This window comes from Vipera ursinii (genome assembly GCF_947247035.1).
Source record: "Vipera ursinii genome assembly, chromosome: 11".
NCBI lineage: Eukaryota > Metazoa > Chordata > Lepidosauria > Squamata > Viperidae > Vipera > Vipera ursinii.
The window spans coordinates 16127814-16154483 of record NC_139524.1 but is presented as its reverse complement, the minus strand read 5'-3'; the positions used below and the strand labels follow the sequence as shown (position 1 = coordinate 16154483).

General features: G+C 43.7%; 1 protein-coding gene across 2 annotated transcripts in view; it reads left to right on the top strand.

Annotated features, from left to right (window-relative positions):
- The first annotated feature begins 3627 nt into the window (after positions 1–3627).
- ZNF609 (zinc finger protein 609) overlaps positions 3628–26670 on the top strand; it is a 69473-nt gene continuing 46430 nt past the window's right edge. Inside the window, exons 1-2 of one of the 2 annotated variants that reach the window (XM_083371411.1) lie at positions 3628–3826; positions 23928–24811. In XM_083371411.1, coding sequence (XP_083227537.1) covers positions 24059–24811 — 753 coding nt within the window. In that variant the 5' untranslated portion in view covers positions 3628–3826; positions 23928–24058. Of the gene's footprint in view, positions 3827–19193; positions 20630–23927; positions 24812–26670 lie in introns of those variants that run through there. The other variant, XM_083371412.1, reaches the window with a different exon arrangement.

Genomic DNA, 26670 nt, shown 5'->3' with positions numbered 1-26670 from the left:
CCCATGAGAGGGTGAGGGATTAGCAAACAGCCTCAGTCATCTATGCAAGAAAGAAGACTTAATCTGGATTAGCGTTTCTCAGGCTTAGCCACTTTTAAGATGTCTGTACTTTGACTCCCAGAATTCCTGACGCCTCAGAGATTTATGTTTGTTTGTTTTTTTAAAAAAAGAAGTCTTCTCCAGCAAACTTAAAAAGGCATAAGGTTTCTCTCCTTTTTTCTTTCCTTGGAAGTGCCCAAAGTCCATCTTCCTACCCTCCGACGCAAGCATTTGATGAATAATTTAATTCAAGGGGCAACTGAAGTCATCTGGGTAACATAGCCCTTTCTGTCCTTGTACACTACAGTTAGTCCTCGATTTATAACCATTTGTTCAGTGACAGTTCAAAGTTACAACGCCACTGGAAAAAGGGCCTTCTGTTTTTCACACCACCATGGCAGCATCCCTGCAATCATGTGATCAAAATTCAGACTGACTTCTCTTTGTGACGGTTGTCCCAGAGTCACGTGATCTTCTTTTGCGACCTGACCGGCAAGGTCAACGGGGGGAAGCCAGATTAACAACCATGTTACTGACTTATCAACTGCAGCGACTCAACAACTGTGGCAAGAAAGGTTGAAAAATGGGGCCAAACTCGCTTATGAAATGTCTCACTTGGCAACAGACATTTGGGGCTCAATTGTGGTCGTAAGTCAAGGACTACCTGTATGACATAGACACGGTCTCGGCTCCCAGCCAGTTGACACCCGATGCACTTCAGGTATGTAGGTTAGTTTGCTTCCTTAAACTTTTGTTTGCTTACATAATAACAGGCTATGTGCTCGTTTCATTTTGAGCTGATGTTGCTGCCAGGACTTTTGAAAGGAAGCCCACAAAAATTTGCCCGCACCCGTGCCATTCTCCACATAGCTCAATCACAGCCGACCCAACCCCATTTTTGTGGTTTCGCTTCACACACAAACCACGAACCAACCAAGCAAGCTAGGCGTGCAAGACACTGAAAGCTAAATGTTTCGCTGTCGTGCAGGCATGTCCTACACCCAACACATTTATTAAATTTACAGGAGGCCTATCACGCTGTTTGAGCAGTGCTGGGCGCCCAGCGTACCCAGGTTGACAGGACAGCAAAGGCGTCTGATCTCATTCGGGAGACAGCCATCCAAATGGAGAGCCGGTTACTCGGATGTACAGGTGGTCCTCAGCTTCCAAGAGCTCATTTAGTGACCGTTGAAAGTTACGTAGCTGAAAAAAGTGACCCATGACCATTTTGCATGCTTATGACCAATTGCAGCGTCCCCGTGGTCACACGATCAAAATTTGGACGCTTGGCGACTGGTTCATATTTGTGTCGGCCGCAGTGTCCCGGCATCGAGGGATCTCCTTTTGTGGCCTGACAAGCAAAGTCAATGGGGAAGCCAGATTTGTTTAACAGGGTTACCAACTTAACGACTGCAATGATTCACTTAACAACTGTGGCCAGAGGAGTCACAGTAAAATGGGGCAAAATTCCCTTAACAAATGTCTCCCTTGGCAACAAAAATTTGGGGCTCAATTACAGCCATACGTTGAGGACCACCTGTACTAAGGCTGTGACCTCCACTTCAGTTTCAAGCACCCGAAATAGATTCGGCAAGGCACTGGCTGAAGAGGTTTCTACGGGCCAAGAGCACTTAGGAGGCGACGCCAAGATCAGAAGTCCCCAAAACGGCTGCCAGAGAGGATAATGGACTGCCAGCTGAAGGAAGGCCAAACGGGACTAATTTAAAGACGTCCAATGGAGTTCTGGAACAGCAATAAATCTCCCAGGGCTATGAAGAGGCGCAGAGCTGCAGGTCAGGCCAGCCCGCACGATTCCCCTTAGGAGAGTAAGCAGTTTTTATTTATGGTGCAACCGGACAGAACAATCTAATCAGCAATCAGCCTTGTAAATCATGCCATGAAGCCGGCTCTCAGCTGGGCAATCTGCAGTGCTGAGTCAGGAAAACAGACACATCTCCATCCCCTCGTCTTCTCGGTGCCAGCACCTGATCTTGAACAGAGGGCATCGGGGCGCTGTGCAAGGAGGGCGCACGGTTCAGTAAGGTTGTAGCTTCCTCTACCCACACCAAGATTTCCATTATTTGGATGGTCGGTCTGAGACATCGATACGCTACGTCCTCAGAAGAGCTGTTTTCCTGAGGTCTTGTCATGGTGATGTGTTTTAAGCCAGAAGATCACAAGGATTGTCTGGCTGCCCTTGTGGAAGAATGAGCCGATTCTATGCTCTTGCCCAGGGGATGCCCAAGTGTAGAGTTCTGCACAATTGGGGGAGGCTTCTTCTTTGTCCCAGGCATCAAGGAAGTCCCAGAGACTTTATGCAACTCCATCATGTATTGATTATATGAATCAGCTGCCTTTGAATCTCTAGAGTAAATAGTTTCAGGGTTGCTCACTGAGAATGTAATTGTGATGTGTGTTTTAGCATTTTTGCCAGCCTCAATACATAAAAGCAGACCAACATTCTTGCATCATTGAGGAACAGACGTATGGACTTGTGTGGTTGTTGTTTTTTAATGCCTGTGCTAGACCAGCTGTACCCCACAGAAGTATCTAAGTTAGCATTCCTAAGGAGAAGGTGAAAAAGTTCCTCCCACAAATGATTTGTAAAATGAAGCAATCCTTATTAAAAAACAAAAAACAAAAACCTCCCTAATTTTCTGTTGCAGCACCTCAACTACAACTTAAACACCTTGCAATGAATTCCAAATACAAGATGATGAGTTGGTTCATTACTTGCTGATAGGTATAATTATGTTTTTTAAAAGGGCTTTACACCTAAATGCCACCTGATGGCACGCAGTGATATCGTAGGATATTAAAAATGTGGGTAAACAGGGCGAGAACACTGTTTTTAGAGGGCGCCAGGGCAGCGGCGGGATTCGGCCGGTTCGCACCCCTTCGGCCGAATCTCTCTAGCTCAGGGGTCTTCAAACTCGGCCCTTTTTATGACTCGTGGACTTCAACTCCCAGAATTCCTCAGCCAGCGTGCCGGACTGAGGAATTCTGGGAGTTGAAGTCCACAAGTCATCAAAGGGACAAGTTTGAAGACTCCTGCTCTAGCTCAGTGTTTCCCAACCTTTGGAACTTGAAGATGCGTGGACTTCAACTCCCAGAATTCCCCAGCCAGCATAGCTGGCTGGGGAATTCTGGGAGTTGAAGTCCACGCATCTTCAAGTTCCTAAGGTTGGGAAACGCTGCTCTAGCTGATCTTTGGGTTGCCCAGAACGGACTTCTGGAAGGGGCATCCCGCCGCTGCCCCGGCGCCCTCTTCCCGGCGCGCCCGACTCCGGCCTCCCGCTTGACGCCCCGGAGGGAGGCTCTACCCGACGCCCGGGCGGCGCGGACGGCCTTTCCTCCCGCCTTCTGAGGAACCGCGCCGCCGCCGCCGCCGCCTTTCCGATCCGCGCCGCGTCTCGGCTCCAAGCTCCGGGTTTTGCTGGGCGCGCGCGGCAGGGAAGCTTCTCCCGCTTCGCGCTCCGGCCTCCGCGTCTTCCTTGCCGCCGGGCCGGGTCGGGCCGGGCTGCTGCTGCTGTTGCCGCTGCTGCTCCAGCCAGCGCCTGGGCTGCTTTTCCCCCTCCCTTTCGGGCGGCCGCGCGGAGGGAAGAGCCGGATCGCAGCAGCAGCGGCGGCGGCCGCGCGCACACTCCCCTTCCCACAGGCGGCGGCGGCGGCGGCCGTGAGGAGAGAGGATGGCGGGCCCGTGAGGCGGCGGCGGCGGCGGAGGAGGAGCGAGGCTTCATGGAGGCGGCAGCTGAGGGGCGCGCCCGGCCCCGGCCGGGACCCGAGAGTGAGTGCGAGGCGAGGCGAGGCCGGGCCGGGCGAGAGAGCGGGCGAGCTCCTCATGGCGGCACGCTAGGCCCCGGCCTGGCTCGGGGCTCCTGCTGAGGCCGGAGCGGCGGGAGTCGCCTCAGGCGGGGGCGGCGGGGGGGGGCGAGGGGGCGGGGCGGGGGCTGGCCTTTCCCGCCTGGGGGTCGGGCCTCCCCCTCCCCCTCGCACAAAAGCCCCGCTGCGCCCACCGGCCGCCATGGGGGGGCTCCCCTCCGAGGGAGGGAGGGAGGGAGAGAATTGGGGAGGGGGCCGGCCGGCCTGCCTCCCTCCCTCCTTCCCGGCCTGCCTCCGCGCAGAGGGCCCGGCCGGGGTCACCGCCGAGTGTCGCCTGAGGCGGCGGTTCGGGCAGCCCGGGCGCTGCGGGCACGTGCGCCGCCAGCCTCGGGGAGACCCCCTCGGAGGAGCCCCGCGGCGCCTGGCTGCCCTCGGGCGTTTCCAAGCGCCGCCGGCCACTTTCGCAGCTTTCGGGGGAACTTGGCGTCTCCGCGGGCGGGAGGGTGGTGGTGGTGGTGGTGGGAGGGGAGGGAGGGGAAGGGGCTGCCGCGGCCGGTCTCTCCAGCTCGCCTGCGTCGGCTCCGGGGGACCCATCTTACGGGGCAAGTGTCCGGCGAGGGTGCTGGGAGGCTGGGCTGGTTCGGAGAGGCTCGAACGGCCACGTGTTTTCATCGCTGGCGTTTCGGGGCTTTGGCTTTTGGAGGGCCGACGGCAGGAGGAGAAGGCTGGTGGCTCCCGGTTGCTGCTCCTTAGAGCAGGGGGTTTTCAAACTCGGCCCTTTGATGACTTGTGGACTTCAACTCCCAGAATTCCCCAGCCAGGCACACTGGCTGAGGAATTCTGGGAGTTGTAGTCCACAAGTCAAAAAAAAAAGGGCCAAGTTTGAAGACCCCTGCCTTAGAGGATGTCGTAAAGATACTTACAAGAGGGTTAAGCTGACTCATCCTTGTGGACCACGACTGGCTTAAGTCCTCCTGGCCGTGTAAAAGTTGTGGCCTGGAAGTTCTTAGTTGTCCCAGGTGGATACAGGTAGTCCTCGACTTACCGCCGTTCATTTACTGACCGTTCAAAGTTACAACGGCACTGTGAAGGTGACTTGGCGGCCCTTTTTCGCATTCAGGATGACAAGTTGCGGCGTCCTCGTGGTCCTGTGATCAAAAAATTCAGATGTTTGGCAACTGGTTCGTCTTTAGGACAGTTGCAGTGTCCTGGGGTCTGCAAGCCTTCCGAGCCGCAAAGTCGAGGGGGAATCTAGATTCACTTAACAAATGCAAACAATTCGCTGAACAACTGTGGGCGAGAAAAGTCATAAGAGGAAGCAAAACTCACTTAACAAGTGTTTCATTTAGCAACATAAATTTTGGGCGCAACTGCGGTTGTAACTCAAGGACTACCTGTAGTTAATGGCAGGCTTGTGGTAGGTCTGATGCAACAAAAACCCCGCTGGTGCTTTCTGTATCTTTCAAAACTTACATAAAATCTCAGTGTCCTGAAGGAGTTGCCTCATCTGGAAGTTATAGTCGGTGTATCGGGAACATGGCATTCAGGCCTGGTATTTCTAGCCAGTCTGGCTGCCTCACATGGGACAGGCCATCCATCCGTCTGTCTTTGAAGAGTTCCTGAATTCTAGAGTGAGGAATGACAGCTCATCAGCAGTGTCCTCAGTGGGTTGAAGTAAAGGCTGTTTAACAGTTGCGGATGGTTGTAGGAGGAAATGAATGGGTAGGTTGAAATGTCCTGCCTGAGCCAGTCTGGTTGCAGCTAGCTTTATTTATTTATGCCTACATTTGGGGTTTATTTGGACTGGTTATTTGGCTTGGGAACAAATGCCTTTTGTCAGGCTTTGCTTCCGATATATAAGAGCTGTTCCTCTGAAGCTGAATTCTCACCTTTTGTATCTTAGCTTCCATCAACCACTCCCTTCAAGAACCAAAGTCCTACCGTGATAGAATTAAAATCTCTACTTTTACCTCTCAGAAGGACAGGGGTATGTTATAGGAGTTCTGTTGTAACAGTTATCCCTTCTGATGAGTTTCAAAAACTTAAAACGTTTCATTGATGTATTTTGGGTCCCACCTGTGATACTATAGCATCATTGCTCTGAAAATGGTCTAAGTTATACCTAGTCCTGTTTTGTGATCTTAGTATAGATTATGCTGAACCTTTTAGGCCTGCAAGTATCTTGGAAGTGCAAGGAATTCTTAATCTTTAAATGTTAATGTACTGGAAAATACATCCACAGCTATCTCCAGCAAACCACTTATCAGGTTAAATCTGTGGAATAGTTAAGAGTTCTTACCTTGTTTTGCTCTTTTGATAGAGGTGCAGGATCTGCACAAACAAGTTATTACCTCAAATGAGTAAAGTGTATTTACTCTGTGTCCTACCTCTGCAGTGTAAACTTGATAGGAACCTAAGTCCTTAAAGTTTTGGATTTCTGTATAAGTAAATAGGCTCAGAATTTTAGTACAAGCAGTAGCCCAGCACTTTTGTTCAAATACTGTTAAGTTTTTTATTATTTTTTGACTTGCTACAGACTGTCTTGCATAATTATAGATGACAAGTAATCTCAGTGGAAATCCTAAGGAATATTTTAAATAGTCAGCTAGTTACTGTTTTAAAATAAATATTCAGATTTCTCAGGTTTATTTTCTCTTAATTTTTTTAATGCATCAGAAGTTTTTTTTTGCATAATAGTCTATTTTTCCTTACTTGCTTGGTATTCTGAATATTCTTACTAGGCTTCCATTGTGTTGGATATTAATAGAGAAATGAACGTTAACTATATTTAATCTTTTTTTAGTACAGTAATATCAGAAAGTTGTACTATTAGCAATCCATATATGTCTAGTTTTAAGTCATTATATTCCGAATACCATCTAGATTGTGTTTGTGAGATTTTCTTAGCTTTATAGCCAGAATAGCTTGCTGGGATCTTTTTTCATTTCAAGACAGATGTAGAGAATGTTGTGGTTTTGTTGTCATGCTTTCCCATTGTGTGAAATGAGAAATCACAGACTTTGATGTCTAATAACCATACAGATTCTTTGACAACTTTTCTAAGATAGGAGTAATAATTTTTACCAAATAGTCTTATGTTCAGAGACTTTGCTGCCATTTTGGTGGTCGTGGTGGGTTAGTACCATCTTTTGGTGTAAGTCTGTACGAAATCAAGGTTTATAAAGGGTGAATGAGAAATAATTTCATATTTTTCACTGACAGCATAAGACTGTTCAGTCCTCGCAGTTTTACTACTTTTGTCTCAGTATGTTTGTATTTTGAAGATGTGTGGGTGACAAATTCTTCTCCAGTTTACAAGTATTAGTTCACTTGTTCAGATCTCATATTGCAGCAGCATGCTCTGTTTGCTAAAGAAAGTAAACTGCTTGATTAATGTGCAAAACAAGCTACATTGTCCGCATCATGTTCTGCTTAGTCCCAGAACTTTTCATTTTTCCCACAGAATGAATCAGTCTGAATATTTCAAAGGTAGCTAATTCATACTCTCCACAACAGGAAATAATTGTGGACCAGACACAAGGATTCAAGACCAGCTCACACCTGGAACATCATAAATAACCCTTATTCGGAATAATTTTGTCTTGTTTTTGTTATCCTTGCTATCTTTTATTCTTCATTTGTTCATAGGTTTTTTCTTGTTTTTAATGTTTTATTTGTGAAATTTGGGTAGCATATGACTAAATAAATAATGCACTTTAGAAATACAGCAGACAACAGTGGTCTGCTCACATTATTCCAGAAAAAATAGAGAATAATTTGGAGAGAAATCCCCTTTTACGCATCCTTAATGGTGGTTTAGGAGAATGCCTGTAGTCTGTTGTTAAACTAAACACCAATATATCAAAATCTCTTGAAAGCATGGAAGTGCATGTGCAAAGGCTTAAGCAACAGGAAAATGAATACTTTAAGCTACTGATTTTCTTTCCTTTATTCCTATCATGGTGTTTGTGTAAGGCACTCGAAATTTTATACATTTTTTGAATACCATCAGAATAAAATGTGCCATCAAGCAACTTTGTACAAAATATGTAAATTGTAATTTGCTGATTTTAATTTCAAGTGTGTTCTTTTAGTTAATAAGACTGATCATGACCTAATTTGTTAATATAGCAGCAGTTTTCCCTAATGCTGCTTTATTGGTAAAAATGCTTCTTATTCTTAAATTACAATCCCTAATTAGAGATTATAATGCTTTTCAAGGTTTTTTTTATAAAGAATAAGAACAAGCAGAATTTAACAAGTAAAATTGCAGAAATAATATTCAGTCAACTTCTATGTGATAAAATGACATGAAAATGAGAACTAACCATGTTTGGGGAAAAGGATGCTCCGAGCTAGTAAGCAGGAGACTGGCTTATGAGCTCCGTGCAAGCATTCTTTCCCTCAAACATTGTTCTAGAGGAGGGGTCTTCAAACTTGGCCCTTTTATGACTCGTGGACTTCAACTCCCAGAATTCCTCAGCCAGCCTGGCTGAGGAATTCTGGGAGTTGAAGTTCACGAGTCATAAAAGGGCCAAGTTTGAAGACCCCTCCTCTAGAGGTTCTACCAGAGATAGTCCTCAATTTACGCCCACAATTGACCCCAAAATTTATGTTGGTAAGCGAAACTTTTGTTAAGTGAGTTTTGCCCCTTTTTACGACCTTTCTGGCCACAGTTGTTAAGCGAAGCACGATTATTAAGTGAATCTGGCTTCCCCATTGACTTTGCTTGTCAGAAAGCCACAAAATGTGGTCACGTGACTCTGGGATGCTGCCAGTGTCATCAATATGAGTCAAGCTGATAACGTGACCATGGCGATGTTGCAATGTTCGTAAGTGTGAAGAATGGTCATGAGTCACTTTTTTCCCAGTGCCGTTATTCCTTTGAACGGTCAGTAAATGAACTGTTGTAAGTTTAGGGATAAAGCGAGACGAGTTACTCTTTGTTAGTCCCCAAAAGAAGGCGACCACTTCCAACAGAAGCTGTCAGGAAAACCGCACGGGTGACACCCTAAACATGATGTCAGGTGATACTTGTGTACGTCCGGCCTGGAAAAAGGGAGTGAAAAATTTTAAGCAGCAAACAGCTTGCTGTTTGGATTATCTGACCGTTTGCTTCTGGAGAAACTTTCAAGAAAACAAGCTCCAATTTTCCTGGTCACATCTCTTGGGTGCGTTTGTGTGCGGGAATGGAATTGGATTGGAACTTCGGTGCGGAGAGCAATAGGTTCCGGTTTGTATGTAAAATTCCTTGTAGTAAAGAACAGCCATGCTGGGATGAGCCTGGTTTGTTTTTTTCCTGTGCTGCTCTGGTTCTAGCAAACCTGGGATACTTGCTGATTCAGGTGAGCAGCTCCCGAAAGAAAGGTTACGTGAAGGGTGTCAAAAGAAGCCTTTAGTTGGCTCTGTAAATAGTTTTGAGCTGACGCTGGGGGACTTCTGAGCTTTGTAGAGACAGGTGGCAGTTTAGCTAGGTTCATTTGCTCATCCTGGAGAACAATGATAGTTTGCTGAAGAGTAGTCTTTGTGCTTTATTCACTAGAGATCTGGGCTGGGAATCAGATCATTGTAGCCAAGCAATAGCAGCTGCTTTTGTTTGTTCGCAAGGTTTTTGTGCTCTTGCTCTTTCTTTGTGAGACTCCTACTTCTGACAAGAGAGTGAGCTCATCTTGGGGGATTCACAGAATTATCTGGACAGACATTTCCAAGCTTTTGAACTTCTGTCTCCAGAGTGTGTGCGTGAAGAGCTTCTGATACACAAACGCCCAGAGATAGTATCTTCTCCTGCAATTAAGCCTTAATATAAAGTGCACTTTAGTGATTGGCTTTAAAAATCAGTAAATCAACATTATTATATGGATTAATAACACATAATAGGATGCTAAGATCTAACTAAAACTGTTCTCACTATTGAAATTAAAGTAAGATAATAAAATGTGGTAAATGTTACATGACATAACGGACTAAAAATAGCCCAAAAAACCTAGTCTGATACTACCAGAGGCCACATGAAATTACAAGATTAAGGAATAAAGTAACAGATTAATACTGGTGTTACAGGGATTATTTTATGCAAATGTGCAAAACCTTAACACTAAGATCTAATTATCAGAATGGTTCTTAGTTCTAATATTAGGACTATAAAGGTATAATACAACTACACAATGTAGATGATAGACCAGGGAAAAAAACACTTGGACAAAAGAAAGAAAAAAACAATTTCGTATTTTATTGTATTTTATAAACTAGATTAATCTATGGATTTGCTTTATTTTATTCAGTCAAAGTTGTGAAAGGGAAGAAGAATGCCTAATACGAACAAATTGCAAAGAAATTCCAAAATCCACTTTGGAATGTAGCAAAATGGCAAAGTTAATTTACCTTTATAGAATCCGTAATGCTATTTTTTTTCCTAATAGCCATAGACATATTTTGCCACAGAGTAAATTCCGTCTGGAATGAAATCTTATAAAAAGAGGTTGATACAAAAGGAACATTGTCTACTCGGATATTTGTTTAAAAGAGGTGCCATGAATAACTGACAAGCATGCCACTGACTCAGCAGCTCTGGAAAGGCGTGGATATAAGCTTTTATTGTATGGGATACCAGCAAGTCTACCTTGCAAAACGTTATAGAGTAAGGCACTAGAAGAAGCCAAGGAGAAAGCATGCCAGCATCTCGAGGGAAAAATCACTAAAAGTGTAGGGCAAAGCGAGAATTTTAGTTGGATTTTCAACGAAGTAGTAGTGGGTGGTTCTGCTAAGTTGTTTTTTATAGCAAATCCCATACACGTTATTTTATGGGGGAGCTGGAGAAAGGCTGCAACCTTTTAGTTTTGATTCCAGTGAAATCCTGGAGTGATGCTGATCATGTAGAGTTAATAGGACTAGGCCTTCTGGATAATATATCAGCTTAAGCCTTTACACTACAGTAGTCTGCTTTGCCAAATTGGGGCTTCTAAGGAGATAAAGCCAGCTTTAATTTACAGCATTTGGAATGCACCAGGAAACACTAAAATCAACCTCAGAATTTTAGATTGTACTTTTATCAAGCTGCACACCTTTTTTAAATATTAAAAACAGGTGCTTGATAAGATTTGTTAATGTAAATGCTGTCATGTACAGAAACAGCCTGCGCTCTAGTAGGGCCTCAAGTTATACAGGAAAAGTCTACGTCATATGATTCCAACTGAAGTTCTCATTAGATAATTGCACTGTTGTGAATGGGCCAAGGGCCTCACCCACAGAGCAGGCAGTTTGGTTCCGAAAAGGAACCACAGGATGGTATCTCATGCTAACTGGAGCCACTGTCAGGGACCTCTTTTGGCAGCACCAGGTAAAATGTCCAGAGGCTTTTCAACCAATCTGTGAGACCCCCTGGAATGGAAAAGAGACAGTTTGCTCCAGTAGATTCACGAAGCTGCACAGTTTGCAATCAGGTGAGATGCCTAATATCCATGGTGGGTGGAGGTGTGACCATTTGGCCCTAATAATTATTCAGAGCATTACCCAAAGAGCAGAGAGATCTGAAAGAGGAGATAACCAAGGTCTATAGAATAGCCACGCTGGTGGCAGATGTGCAGACAGAACCCTCCAGGACCGTAGTGTAAGTTGGCTTGCGGTTTCAGCAGTTCTAGGGAAACCATTGCTCCAGACCACTGTTGTGAGCAGGCCTTACAAGAAAATGTCTGGGGAATTGATCGACCTGGTCCTAATTGAAAATAAGGCCAATGGGACGGCTCTGTCAGCAGCAGAAACAGTATAAACAAGAAAATAAATGCAGGAAAAAGCCACTTACCTTCTTATTGCCCTTTTGCTTTTTCTTCCTAGATCAGGGGTAGGCAACCTTGGCTTTTTTTTATGACTCCGGGACTTAAACTCCCAGAATTCCTGAGCCAGCGTGGCTCAGCTTGGAGACCTCTCCCTTTCCCCTCAGCACAGCTGGCTCAGGAATTCTGGGAGTTGAAGTCCACGAGTCACAAAAGAGCCGAGGTGGCCTACCCCTGCCCTAGATGATTTCACTTAGAAGTATGGAATATTCAAGGCAACATAGGAATAGTCATCAGGGTAGGGGAGAAAAGTTTCGGAAGAAATATCCTTCCAATTGATGCTATCAGCTCCTTGGCAGAGGGTCTCCTGGCAAGTAGACAATCCAGTTGGAGCATGTGGGACAGTTCAGAGACAAACTGAAGGAGAGATTCCTACCTCCCCCAGTTTCAAAGAAAGGGAGATATAATGGAGAATAGGAGATGTCATAGATCCTTTATGGATAATCAGTGCAATAGAATATGTTCCAAACCAGGAAGCTCTGGTCTGACAGCCATTCTTTTTCAAGTTACCAAACAGGTTCGTCAGACAGTTGACCTGGGATGGCTAAGGTGAGAAGCCTTTATTCCAAACAATTGGCTAGCCTCTATAACTTGGTGGTCGTGCTGGGTATGCTGATAAGCCTGCTGGAAATTTCTCAGATTTGTGTACTTGGTTCAGTTTATCAGGCCAGTTCATGTCTGTCCCCTTCAATCCAATGTTGGAATTTTTATTCAAAGTGATGGCCTAATTGATCAGGCACCCGAGGGCTCCTTAGGATGACCTTTGGATGATCTTTTAATCACAGTTCCCTCAATGGAAAAATAATTGAATTAGCTTAACTCCCAATTCCTTAGAGATTACAACTTTGTGATAAACATAGAGAAGAGCTCCGTTGTTCCCTTCAGATAAATACTGCATCTGAATATATTATAGACCTGAAAGAGGGAAGACTCTTCCTATCTCCAGAACAATCATTCAGGCTCCAGAATCCAATATGAGAAATGGTAGATTACAGAAAACAACCCTTCACATTGTTGGCAAGACTGCAGGGACTGATAACAACAGCTCAGAACATAGTGTTACCCCCACATGTTCATTCCAGACTGCTCCAGTTGCTTCTGCTCTCGTTACAGGAATAGATAGCCTCCAGGATCTGAGTGACCCCAATAGTCCTATGCAGGGGGAAGATCCTGAAGTGGTGATTTGTTGTAAAGTATTCTAACCCCCAGGTATAGTTCTCACAGAGCCAAACAGAGAAAAGATAACCATAGATGTCAACAACAGGATGAGGAAGTCATTTTGTGTCTCTCAGTTGAGAACCTGTGGCCCAATCTAAGGCCTTCCTGCCAGTCAGTTGCCTAGAGATCCAGGCAGCGTATTTGGGATTGTTGAAATTGAAGTGTCCGGTGAGGGGAAAAGATTTCCTAGTAAAGATGGACAATAATATAGCCAAGTCGGGCATCACCCCCACCCCCCCGGGAGGTATGAGATCAATGGGCCTTTAGAAGGAGGGAGGTAAGTCAATGAGGTAAACAGAAGACCACATAAACAATGAGCACAACAATGAACTGGCTCAGCCAGCAGAATACAACACAGCCAGAGTGGACATTTTACCAAAAGATTTTCCAGAAGATAACTGAGATACTCAGTTTGTTATTGATCACCTTGTTTGCAACAGAGAAGAGCAGGCAGGTGAGCCATTTCTCATTTTTTCCACGATGTCGGAGCAGAGGAGATAGATGATCTGGTAATGTCATGCCCAGAGGTTTTCCTCTGTACTATTTCACTGACATAGATCGTGTCCAGAATAGCATAAAATATGAAGCTTCTCAAGGCATGAGTAATTGTGACCGTTCCCTTCTGGCTCACGAGCCTGTACTCCTCTGCATGGATGTAAATAATTATGGATATTTCTTTGGGCAAAGCAGAATTGCTGAGGGAGGGGGCTGCTCTTCACCCAGACCAAAAATTGTGCTCGTGCTTGGAAGTTGGAACAGGGGTGTTTGCTGCACCCCAGTTTTCAGATTTCCGAGTGAAGATTATCTGCTGGAAAGATACACCGGATGATCTGGGAGATGTTTGTCTGATTATACAGGAGAAGGGATCTAGAATACTGGAAATTCTGGGTTTCCTATAAGGCAGGGGTGTCAAGCTCACAACGTCACGTGACGCATCGCGATGTATTGCGATTTTTTTCCCCCATTGCCAGCAGTGGGGTGGACGCGGTTTTGCTATGATGCATCCAGCCCGCGGGCCAGCAGTTTAACACCCCTGCTTGCTATAAGGTGATCTAGATAAAAGGCTGGTATCAAATATCCTGACAAGACAAGCTGCCAGCATTCAAATTATACTTTTGGATGGGTAGGGAAAGTTTCTTTCAGGCTTTTATTTCTCCCCCAGTTGTTCTCCATTTCTCATCATGGATTTAACATTGGTCCTCAGGATGTTGACCCCAATTCCTTTTGAGCCAATTAAGCATATCTTTATTAGCACCCTTACTGATGGTCTCAGTCTTCGCTAGGCAGTTTAGAAACCTGACAGCCCTATCAATGCAGGGTGACCTGGGTGTCTTCCAAAAATTGGTGTGAAGACTGGATCCTGTCTTTATATGCAAGATAAATTTAAGTTTTCATTGGGCCCAGGAGATTGTTCTTCCAAATGTTTATCCAAATCCTATTAATCCTAGAGAGCAAAATAGTTTGCCTATCTCCCTTAGAGCAGGGAATCTGGGGAGGTGAGTTTCTTATTCTTCTCTCAGCAGATGGGTGAAGGGTCCATCCTGTGGGCTTGTAAGTTAGCAGTAAACAATTATGGGAGACCTTATTGCTACCCCCCATTAAGGGAATACCAGCCTTATAGCCTTATTGGCATGGATTCCATTAGTGGAGACTTGCAAAGCAGCCAGAATAGTTAGAGTTGTCTGCCTAAACATTAATGGGATAGACACTCGCAGATAACATACTCCCCTTCCCCCCCCCCCGCCACTATAATAGATCCCATTCTTGCAGCTCCACTTTCAGAAGTGACCGAGAATGGCACTTGGATTTCATATGAGATTCCTTTCAGGTACAGTCCCACCCCAGTAAGATCTTGTTCTTCAGGTCATCCGCCCAAGTATTTGCTGGAAGGATCTTGTTTCATGTCAGCTAGTGGGACTTCTGCGTTCCGATACCCAAGCCATAGAGAATCACAAGGCGTGTGGTGAGCTGTTTGTTGAATATTACCTATTATTATATTACCTTTTGGCTGAAGTCAGTTCATGCAGTTGAGAAGCAGGATTTAATCTCTATGGGGTAGCTTTTTTTGAAAAAAAAAACCCAAAGAAAATGAAGTTAAGCCTTTCATTCCAGGTCCACCTTTAGTGATTAGAAGGACACCTCCCAGAAAGTGCAAGTGTTAATTTACGGTAGAAAATATGAGGTCTCTGGTGCTTTAGCTAGCATTGGTAGCTTTCCTGAGTTTTGCTCTGACCCTCTCAGTCGTAGTGGATTGAAAAGCTACCAGTTCATTGTGTACATTGTCTTTTGGGCATTTTTATCTTTCAGGTACACTCATGATATGTAGAGCAGCTGTTTAAGCTTAGTTAAAAATATTAAACATCTCTACATTTCCCTTTGAGAGAGAAATTGCAGTGTTTCACGACATCAGAAGAAAATCAAAACAACTGCAGTTAAAAGTATAAAATAGGGTTCTCGTGTGTTTTACCTATCAAACCTGTTTTAAAAATAGCTCATATTTAGAAATCCAATAATGTTTAATTGTACCTTTATATTACTTAGTTGCATAAAAGTAGCCAAGATGGAGCTGTCAATAAGATGAAGATTTTTTCATGGTTTAAATATTGATTTTTATGTTACACTACTGTTCTGTCTCGATTGTTGTTTGTATACTGAATAATCAGAAGATATAGATTAGGACTAGGTATGTTCTTTTGTATGCATGAAAGAAATCCATATTCTGCTTTCAGATTAAATCATGCTTATTAAGTTAGCAACTTAATTTAGTTCACATGTATATATATTTGCTTTATAAAATGTTAGTTTATAATATTTTGCAGAATGGAAAAAGAGTATATGCTTTAGGAATAAAACTTGTGGAAAAAGAAGTGAAGTTAATGTTACTTTGTAAAATAACCCTTCATTTAGGTGTTGTTTAGAGTTGTCTGGTTCATTTTCTCTCTTCATTAACAAAAGAGGGAAAGTGTATATCATAGACACATGGTAGTATTTCCTTAATATTTACTATGTTTCATTCTCTGGGTTTCTTATATCTTTTCAAGTAAGTTTTTTTTTTGTAACACACAATGCCAATCCCTCTCCCTCTGTGTGTGTGTGTGTTTTAGACATCAAACTTATTTTTAAGAAGTCATTTGTTCAATTACATGCAAAATGTGGATTTTATTGTTTTTATTTTTCATGTGCTAATTATTAACTGATATATTAAGTAGTTAGGCTTGCTGCAGTTTGTAATTGTTATGTTTTTATCATATTAACATTGATTTGATAGGAGCCATGCAAAAACAAATCTTACATATCATTGATATAATGCATTTAATTTATGTATGTGGTTAATCTAGTAAAATAGATCTCTTGTATTTCATTGCAATGTGGAAGGGGGTGTCCACGTACAGTTGTCTTATTTTCCATTCTCTCAAGTCGATGGGAACCCTGCAGACATGATAGTCAGGAGTGGGGATTCCATTGCAAAGAAGAGGGTAACTTTCTGCTTCAGGGCAAAAACAAATTTTTTCCACTGCAGTTTTTACTTTCTCATATCATGACAGGAGAAGATGACAAATGCAGGTAAACAGTCTATTACATACAAAGCCCATCTCGTTCCAACACGCCTTACTTAATTAGCTGCTGAACGAATGGAACTGCAGCTCTTAGCCAACACAGCAACCGTCTTTTATGTCTAGAATCTGGTTTGGCGTTATTATTTATTTATTGTCTTCCCTGAAGGCACCAAGGCATCCCAAGCTGCCCATTTCTAATCCCTCTGAAGAAACCTTTAGTTCAACCTGTCTGCTGCCCACCTGTAGTGAGGTTGGAAGGAGTGAACAGGAGCTTTTGGGGACATGTTTGAGGTCACCATTAAACCTAGTATGCCTTGTTTACTCCTCTGGAAGCTAGCATTTTAATTGTTGCTTGTGGCTTATTAGGCTTATTTCTCCTTACCTATCTTTGCCCAGGATGTTTTCCACTTGGCAGTACTAAATAATAATAAGCCATTATTATAATTGCTCTTCCTTGGATGCTCAGTGGCATGGAACAGCAATTTATCTTAAAAAACCCCACAACTATATGAAGTATAACTATGTAGTTATAACTGCTGTAAAGAAGACTAGAAGGTAGCGTCTTTGTATTCCCCCCCTTCATTTCTATCTTTGGCTTGTCAGTAATATATATGAAAGGGTTCTGGGGATCCTTGTTTACAAGGTAAACATGAGCCCGCATTGTGATGCAGCTCTTAAAAAGGCAAATGCTATCTTGGGGTACATTAACAAGAGCATTAGTCTAGAATTCAGGGGTAGGCAACCTTGGCTCTTTTCTGACTCATGGACTTCAACTCCCTATGCTGGCTCAGGAATTCTGGGAGTTGAAGTCCATGAGTCATAAAAGAGCCGAGGTTGCCTACCCCTGAATTCTAGACTAGACTGGAGATCAAAGTGAAATTGGATGGTAATCTGTTACATGGCACTGATAGTTGCAGTAAGAACAGGGTTGCAGCAGCTAACCCTCCTAAGATCCCTTCCTATTCCGATTCTGTGATTCCTTGATGTAGTTCCTCCTCTGAGGAGAAAGGCTATAGAGTGAAAATGACATCAGCTGGTTGTGTGAACACGAGCATCTCCATTTTGTTGATTTGATTACATGTCATTGTGTCAAAACATCACCTTAAAAGTAAGAGAAGATTAAGTATTTTGTTTGTCTTCCAGTCATTTCATTTCAGAAGTGGCAAGATGGGTCCATCTTGAGGGTCAATTTATTTGGGGCTGTTATTGTGTAAACCTGACTCGAGGTGAGGGTTGGCTAGAAAAGAGGGGTAAGAGAACAATGAGAAATGGAAAACACAAGAACCACCTTGTGGGACCAGATCAGAATTCTTCATTCAGCATCCTAAATCCAATAAAGGCTGACCAGATGCTCCCATGAAGCTCACAAAAAGGGAATCAAAGCAATCGCCTTTCCCTTTGTTGTCTTCCACTAAGCATTCAGTGGCATTTTGCCTCTCAATTTGGAAGCGTCAATTAACCTTCATGGCTAATAGAGTTTCATGCTCTAAATGTTCTTATTTAGAGCGTTTGGTTCCATTAGGTTCTTGTGTGTTCATGAAAATACAAACTTAGTTTGGAGCAGCCGCAGAGGAGAACTCGCAAGATTACATGTACAATGCAGAATGAAGAAACCTGCCCTGTGGGATGAATCTTAAAGCAGATCTATTCAGCATGGGGAGGGAAGGGGGAGTCATTTTTCTCAACTGAAAAGACTCTATTTTTTTTAAAAAAAAATCAGTATTTTCATTGGGAGGATAAAAGTTACACAGAGAATATAAGAAAATATTTCTGATTGTGAGAAATATGAACGTTAGGGGTGTTGGCGTTTTATCCCCTTGAATTGCACAAAGTTGTCACTTAAATTGCTCTCTCTCCAGCTGGGAGCTAGAAATGTTAGGGTTTAATTTAAGCTATAGTCCTCATGTTATCTTTGAACATTTGAACAGGGAAAAAAAAGTTTTTATTTTGTTTATTTTGCCATCCATCTTGCCACAATACATGAACTGAACATTTGAGCTTAAAAAATACTAAATTCAAGAATCAGATTGTCTGATTATTTAGGCAAGTGGAAACTTTACAACATTGATTTTTTTAAAAAAAATAAGTTTCTTTTCAAGATCATACAAACTGTTCTGAAGTCTTGGTGTTTATTGGCTCCCTCATTTACAGCAGTGTCATATAATTATATACATGGGCATCACTCAGAAGCAGGCTAATGGACATGTTTTATAACTGTAGTTATTTGCGTCAAAAAAGCCTTTACCACCCCCCCCACACACAAAGTAAACTTGCCTTTTTATTACTTTTTAAGTACTCTCTGCTCCACCTTGTACCCTGGTGATAATCCATCTGTGGTGCGCTAAAGAAATTGTCATAAAGAGTGAGTAGAGTAAAATCCTCTGTGTGGTTTTGTTTGGACTTTTTGATGTGTAATTATTTCTAAGATGAGAAGCCGGATAAATAATGACTCATGTAGACCCTTCGTAATTAGAACGATTTTGTGAGTTATTCTAAGTCACAGACAGGTGTGGATAATCCTATGTGGGCATTTTATCTTTTATTTTGATCTTGCTTTCCTTGTAACATCCCAATCTTTCTGGCTGGGCATGCATATTATAGACAGGGCCAAGGGATTGGAGGGGGGGGGAGTTGTAACCCTTGCACATTTTTGTAGTCTGAGGGGGATCTGCCTCAGAAAGAGAGAAGCAAAGCCCCCCCCCCCCCGCTTCCCCCTGCCAGCCAGACAGTTCCTTGAACGAAAGCAGTGAGTTAGGAAGCTCCTTTGTGCAGATTCCTTCATCTCCTTCTGGCTGCCAGCTGGCTTTCATTCAACGTTGTTTTCATCGCTGGAGAGAGAGTGCGCAAGAGAGAGAGAGCAACATCTTAAAAAGGAGGCTACAAAAAGACATGGGAGTTGCTCAGAGAAAAAAAGGGGGAAAAAAAGAGAAAGATTCAACCTGAACAAAGCAGCTGGAGGGAGCTCCGCTCTGTAGTGTTAGGAGCTCACAGTGCAGCAGCTTCCTCCGCTGCCAAGCGAGATGCATCCCCCTGAGTTTCTTTAGTCAGGGAACAAAAAAAGGACCCTGTGTCGAGGTGGTGGTGGTGGAGCTGTGGGCTGGCTGCCAACCCCAGGATGACGGGAGGAGCGGCCCTAGCATACAGCAGCTGCTCGGGCTTCCACAGCCCTCTCCGGAAAAGTAGGCATGTCCGAGGCTGGATGGGGTTAACGGAACAAGGTCCCGGGTTACGTGGAATTATTCTGGGCCCTCCAAGGTAGGTCTGTTAACAATTGTCAGAGGCAGATCCATCTCAAAAGCTGCTTTGTTCTGCTCCTCGCCTGGAGCCAGAAGGCAACGCAAGCTGGAAAGGCAAGGCAACCATCTGAAATCCTGTGAGCTTGGCCAAGCTCTGGAGCTGTGGTTGCCTGGTGCTGGAGATTTCCCACCCTTTCTGTTGTTCCTCAGCGATGGCATTCCTGAAAGTTAATCAGGCTGAAAATTGCTGTGGGTAATGTCTGGAAGCAACCAGAGTTCTGCAGGCTTGAATGTAGCTGGTAGGAGAGATTCTCTTTGTATGTAGCTGAAATTGCTGGTGGGATCAATCCATCTTTCGGTGTCAGGTCGTTCCCACTTGGCCTTTCTTCGCCTCTTACTTCCCCGTCAAAGGTCAGCAGTCATGCAGGCTGTTGTGATCGGCAAGAGAGCAGAAACTGTGTGAAAAGTCAAAATGAGCCTTTGCGAAATCTCTAACGGAGGTGCCCTGATAGAGACTACAATTTGGAAGTGAACTGTCAAGTTGCTCTTTAGTGACATAACTCTTTCTCGGAATGCAGATGCAGCTGATGGCGGTTTCATGCAGCCTTTAATGGAGTTGAAATATTTATGTCTGGCCCTGCATATGTGTGGTTTTCCCAAGTGAGAAGCTGTCTCTCTCAGTATTTCTGTTCCAAGACTTCCCTTAGAATCCTGTTGGAATGCTGCCAGCTGTACAAGTGAATACATGCAGTTTCTGCTTTGCACGGGTAGAGCTCTTCATGGCAAGAAGGAAATGGAGGAGAATTCCTATGCTTGGACTGATTTCTTCCCCATCTCATCTCAGCAATTTCTTGGGGTTTGGATGCCTATTTCTGATTTCCGTACTAGACATTCTGGAGGGGCAGTGTGCCACAAGCTGCAAGCTAAGGTACAGTTAGATTAGTAGGATGTGTGCTTTCAGACCTCTGGCTAAATCTGCAGTGCACAGAGTTTATTAGTTACCTTTTCCAGCTATACTTTTAAACAAAACTAAATGCATGTAATATACCAAAGGCAAACGTCTGGCTTATTTCTGTTATATTTATATGCCGCCATAATGAAAGTGATCCATAGTTTGCAGTAAAAATACAGCAAAACTAAAAAGACAGTAAAATTTTTTGAGATACATTCAATAAAACAAGCAATATTATTAATAGGACATTAATATATATGATAACCAGGACACATGGTAACAAATTGCAGCTTGAAAGCTCTGGAAAAATTCCATGTCAGTTGCCTTCTACAATGATGCCTGTGTAGCTGTCAGCCTGGTCTTTGAGTGTAGGGGACACCACAGGGAGGTACCCCTAGCCTCCCACCCCCTTTTCCACATGGTTTATGGTAAGCAGCCCAGTTGAGGACAAGTGCCCAGAATGGGCATTTCTAATTGGACAAGTCTATCCTGAAGATACTTGGGAGCCAAGCTCCATAAAGCCAATATAATAACGTAACACCTGAAATATGAGTATAATAAGATTGTAGCAGTTGCATCTGCTACTATATAGGCTACTGCATTTTGTACCCACTCCTGTTTCTGAGTAGCCTTCAAAAATAATCCCAGGTCAAGCACACTGTAGTAATCTTAGTGTTGTTGAAGACGTGGGTTATTTTAACAAGAGTTTGGGCAGAAATTATTCACAAACCCATACCTACACAGCCACACCCAAAGAAGCCTAGACAGGCATGGATCTAAGACACCAAAGGTGGAATTCATATTACGAACTCTAATTTGTATTAGTATAACACCACCACACATTGTAGTAAGTATTTATTGGTGCATATAGAGCTGTGGTGGAACAGTGGTTAGAAGGCAGTATTGCAGGCTAATTCTGTTGACTGCCACCTGTTCGATCCTGACCAGCTCAAGGTTGGCTCAGCCTTCCATCCTTCCGAGGTTGGTAAAATGAGGACCCAGATTGTTGGGGGCAAGAGGCTGACTCTGTAAAACTGCTTAGAGAGGGCTATAAAGCACTGTGAAGCGGTGTTTAAGTCTAAGTGCTATTGCTATTTGTGCTACAAAGCAAGGCATAGTTTCTATAGGCAGCCTTTTCTGCCATTATGTGAACACAGAAGGAGCAACATAGTAATATTTTGCCTAGAACAGTTTATTTTTGAGGGAGAAGGGAAATTTTGGAGAATTGTGTTATGTTGCCGTAGGTGAAAATTACTGTAGCTTGAGATGAGTTTGCAAGTAGACTACTTATTTAATCTGTAGGTGGAAAAGCCAAAGTTTCCACACACACCTTTTTCTGTGTTCTTAAAATGTGTGCTTCTGCTCAACTGATCAAATGATGAGAGCCTAGTTTGCTTTATTAAGCATTCAAGTACCGAATGCAGGTAATATTTATGACAGAAATGCAGTTTGTAACATATAAGAAAAAAAACAAGATTAGCTCGTATTTGATTGCGGTGTGTTGTTTTCTGTGATGAGTGCAAAGATATGATTGCCGTGGAGGATATTTGCTTTTTTAGTATTGACAAAGTTGGTTGGCAGAAAGATAGTGAACACTCCCTGTTTTTATTTGCCAGGTGTGCAGTATTCAGATCTGAAGCAGGAAAGGCGTTCCAGATCCAGCAAGGGTGGATTTACTGTGCCTGCCAACAGCTCCTTAAAGATGCTGGGGTTTTTTCCCCCCTGAACTTACACTGTAGCTGAATGGTAAACATATTTCCCAGGGGCCATGTGTAAGTCTGGAAAAAAGCATGTCTTCTTTAAAGAACCTCTGGCAGATACAGTAAACACACCAACCACATCTGAAGGTTCTTTCCTGCTATGGAACCGAGCACTGAATGCCAGATTTATAATCAGGACTGAAATGCAACTCTTCAAATTCTGTCGTCTGCCATTTTTCAGTACGAGAATTTAATCTTGTGTATTGCAACGTTCAGTCCTCAAAAAGCGCGATGCTTTTCTCTGTGTTAAAAGCAAATCGGTCTTGGGATCAAAGTAATGTCATGAGTTATAAAGATGTATTAAACTGAGGTTTAATTATTAATAGTAACCACATTATTAACTTGGTTTAGGATAAACCACGTATGCAGTCTCCTGATACATGCTTGAAGATGGATTTGGGCTATATTTAATACAACAGTGCTTCTGAGCAGGCATCCTTCTGCAAATCTTAATTCCCATAAGCCTTTTCAATTTGGCAGAAATGTCTGTAGAATGCTGTAATTTCTCCTCCAGCCTCTTGAACAACGGCAACAAAAAATGAAATTGCATGAGGCTGATGATTTTCAAGGAGTGTTAGTATGCACGGGTTCCTGCTCTTATGACTATAGGATGTTTCTTGTTCTATAAAAGAAGATGGGACACATTGATAATTCATTTTGTGGCTCTGCCCCTTCTACTCCAGATAGGAAGAAGGTTGCTTTTGATCTCATTAGGTGGAATAAAGGCTTAGGGAGAAGATGTGACAAGCCAATCAGCCAGAATATTTCAGGGAGACAAGGTGGGGTAGCGAGAGGCTGCAGTTTTTCAAAGCCATTCCTGATTCTGCAGTTGCTTATGCTTCTACATTTATCTACCGTAAAGGCAAAACCACTGCTGTGTTTTTTAAATTTCCTGCTCTAATACCAACTCAGCTCCTGAGGTTAAAAAATCTCCATAATGATCTGTCAGAGAGCAGATCGTTTGTAGCCAAAGTCAGAGAATCTATGGGGGAATGAATGGAAAATAGTACGGCTACTACAGTCATATGAATTAACTGCTAATATTATACTCTGTTCCTTCCTCCTGATCTACTTTATCACCCTGCATCCTTGTGCTACCGAAGCATAATCTTTGTGCTTTGTGGAATTAGAAAATAAAATGAAAATACGGTACCCATCACTCTGAAAAACAGTATTGCTGTTGTGTTCCCGTGTTACAGAACCGATCATCAGTATCTCGTGCTTAGCATGGAGCAGCAAAAGACACCCAATAATGCTTAAAGAAAGCCACAGATGGGTTCATAGGCACACCTGAAACTGCCCTTTGCTGGCATTTGGCTGACGGAAGGAAAACCGCTACTTCATAATTTTCATAATTTTCTTTCAGCCTGAAATTAAAGCAGGAATAGGGGATGATATTCAATTACTCTGCGTGTAAAATCCTTTCCCCTATTGGTGTGTTGTGTACAATTTTAGAATAGACTTTCCTAAATAATGGCAATGTAATTATATGTTGTCCCTGCTTTTCCTTTCAGCCATTATGTTATCACCTGGGTCCTTCTTGATCACTGGAGGCTTGAGAACATAGCTGAAGCTGCCACGTCCCACCCTGAGGCTGAAGGAGCAGCCAACAGGCTTGAATCTCGAGGTGGCCGTTAACTCTAAGATGTCCTTGAGCAGTGGAGCTACTGGAGGGAAAGGAGTGGATGCAAACCCAGTTGAGACATATGACAGTGGGGATGAATGGGACATTGGAGTAGGGAATCTCATCATTGACCTGGACGCGGATTTGGAGAAGGACCAGCAGAAACTGGAAATGTCAGGCACCAAGGAGGTGGGTCTGCCAGCCCCGAACGCTGTGGCCACCTTGCCAGAGAACATCAAGTTTGTGACTCCAGTGCCAGGTCCGCAGAACAAGGAAAGCAAATCCAAATCCAAACGGAGTAAAAGTAGCAAGGACAATGGCAAGGCTGCCCCAGGATCCTCCCTCTTCACGCCAAGCGAGGGGACTACTGGCAAGAAGGAGGTTCAGGGCCGCTCGGGGGAGGGCGTGAACTCGGGGGGTCTGGTGGCTACCATCGGCCCCAAAGGCTCTGAGAAATCGGCCAAGACTTCTCGCAGCGTGGCAAACTCAAAGAAGGAGAAAGAAGGTGGCTCTTCCAAGAGTAAGAAAGAAAGGAGTGAGGGTGTGGCTACTCCAGCAGAAAAGGAGCCCACGGTCCTCCAGCCTCTTGCCTTGGCGGTCAGGGTTGGGCAGTACGACGGTGGCCAAGGACCCGATCCTACTGCTGCCGCCGCCGAGCAGCTGGGAGGTATAGCTATTGACACGGGATCTGCGCTCAACCCTTTGGGAGTTAAACCAGAACTGGAAGATGGGGAGAGTGAGTGCCGACAGCTCAAAAAAGTCAAATCAGAGAAGGTAAGACACAGTTTGGTTTTCGGGGGTTCCTTGGACACGGCTTTCACTTTCACATTAATATCCACAGTGTTTTTCTTAATAACGGGTGGAATATGCTGTCCCATAGTTTATATGATATCCTGTCTTGCTATATGGTGTCAACTTGTTCTGGAATCTTGATAGTTAAGTGGATGTCATTCTTGGCCCAGAAGAACTGGAAGGCTGATTTTGTGGTTTTTAATCTGTTGACCTGAATGGTTGTTTCTGAAAGGCAATTGATGGAATGATGAAGGTGTAGCTATTAATTGTCTTTATTGATGCTATTAAAAAAAAATCTGGGAACTTCCTATCCTATTCTTTGTACAGAATGATAGTGACCTTAGTGGAGCCTGTAACTACACTGTATTTATCATGGGCACGTCTCTGGAGAGGAAGGAAAGAGTCAATGCAGGGAGTCCTTGGTTAACAATAGTAATTGGGCCCAAAATTTCTGTCACCAAGCAATGCAGTTTTAAGGCGTCTTGTGACCACAGTAGCAATCCCAGCAGTCCCTATTGCCGTCATTAAGCAAGGATCATGAATTGTTCAGCAAGAATCTCATTACCACTTGGCCAATTTCCAGTGACCAAAAAATGACAGGAAGTTACACCTCCCGTGCAGCAGTCTGGCGTGTTGGTAAGTGGCTGCCGTCAGGTGGGGAGGTTGCACGGGTGGCTAGTGCAGCGCAAGCTGAGGGTGGCTGCTGCTGGGTGGGGAAGTGTCTTCCAACTTTCACTGCCAGCTTTCCGTTAACTTTGCTTGTGGAAAGCCAATTGGAAAGGTTGCAGATGTTGATTCCATGGCCACGGGACACAGCAGCCATTGAAAGCGCAAGCAGTGGCCAAGTACACAGATTGCAGTCATGTGACAACGGGGTGTTGGACGGCTGGAACTTAGAGGACCAGTCATGAGTTCCTCTTGTTCAGCACCATCATAACTTCAAGCAGTTGCCGAGCGAGTGGTCATTAACTGAGGACTGGCTGTATTCCTAGGAAGAACAGAAGGAATGAACAGATAAAGCTTCTCGGTTGCATCCAAAGATTTTAAAAGCAGACTTGTGTGTTTAGAAGCTTGTGTGAGCTGTATAACTTGATATATTATTTCTGCCACTGCATCTCCCAGCACATCTGTGAAGTGTCACCTGCCCATACTGAATTATTTATAGCAATGTATTGTTTTTGAGGAGAAAAGAGCATCTTCATGGATGGTGCATAAGGCTTACTTGACCTTTCAGGTGCTCGTCTAGGAAATGCTTAAAGCTAATGGCTTTCAGAGAAGCAGATCTGTAGCCCAGCTGATAGCTTATTACTTTATTCTGCCTAGATTCTGGAAATAGCAAAGCTTTATGCATGTATGCATTGCCTGGCTCTAGCTTTATTATTATGTTTATGTGGAAAATATTGGATGTGGGAAAGCACATCGCTACCTAGTTATCTCATAAAGGAAACAAAAATCTACCACTTGGGTTTACAGTGAATCAAGAGAAGTCAGACAGGATTTGTGAACACTTGTTTTCTCCACTGTAGGGTAGCCGTTCCCAGCCTGATGCCTTCCAGATGGCTGCTGAAGTGGGACTGAGCTCTTGCTTACACTGTAAAAAAGGGGAAAACGCCTATTCACTATCATTCTCTCCAGAGTGCTGTCAAGGTTCATCACTTTCCTATCATGGTTTTTATGGCAAGAGCTATTGGTGGAGGAAAAAGAAAACATACTTTGGTTTAAGTGCTTTTGAAGCCTCGTGATATTTAATAACTGAAATCTGCATTTTCAGGAGGCTTATATAAGAAGGGAAGCTTAGTATCTTTATATCTTTAATTTCTTTCCCCCTCTACCAATACCAT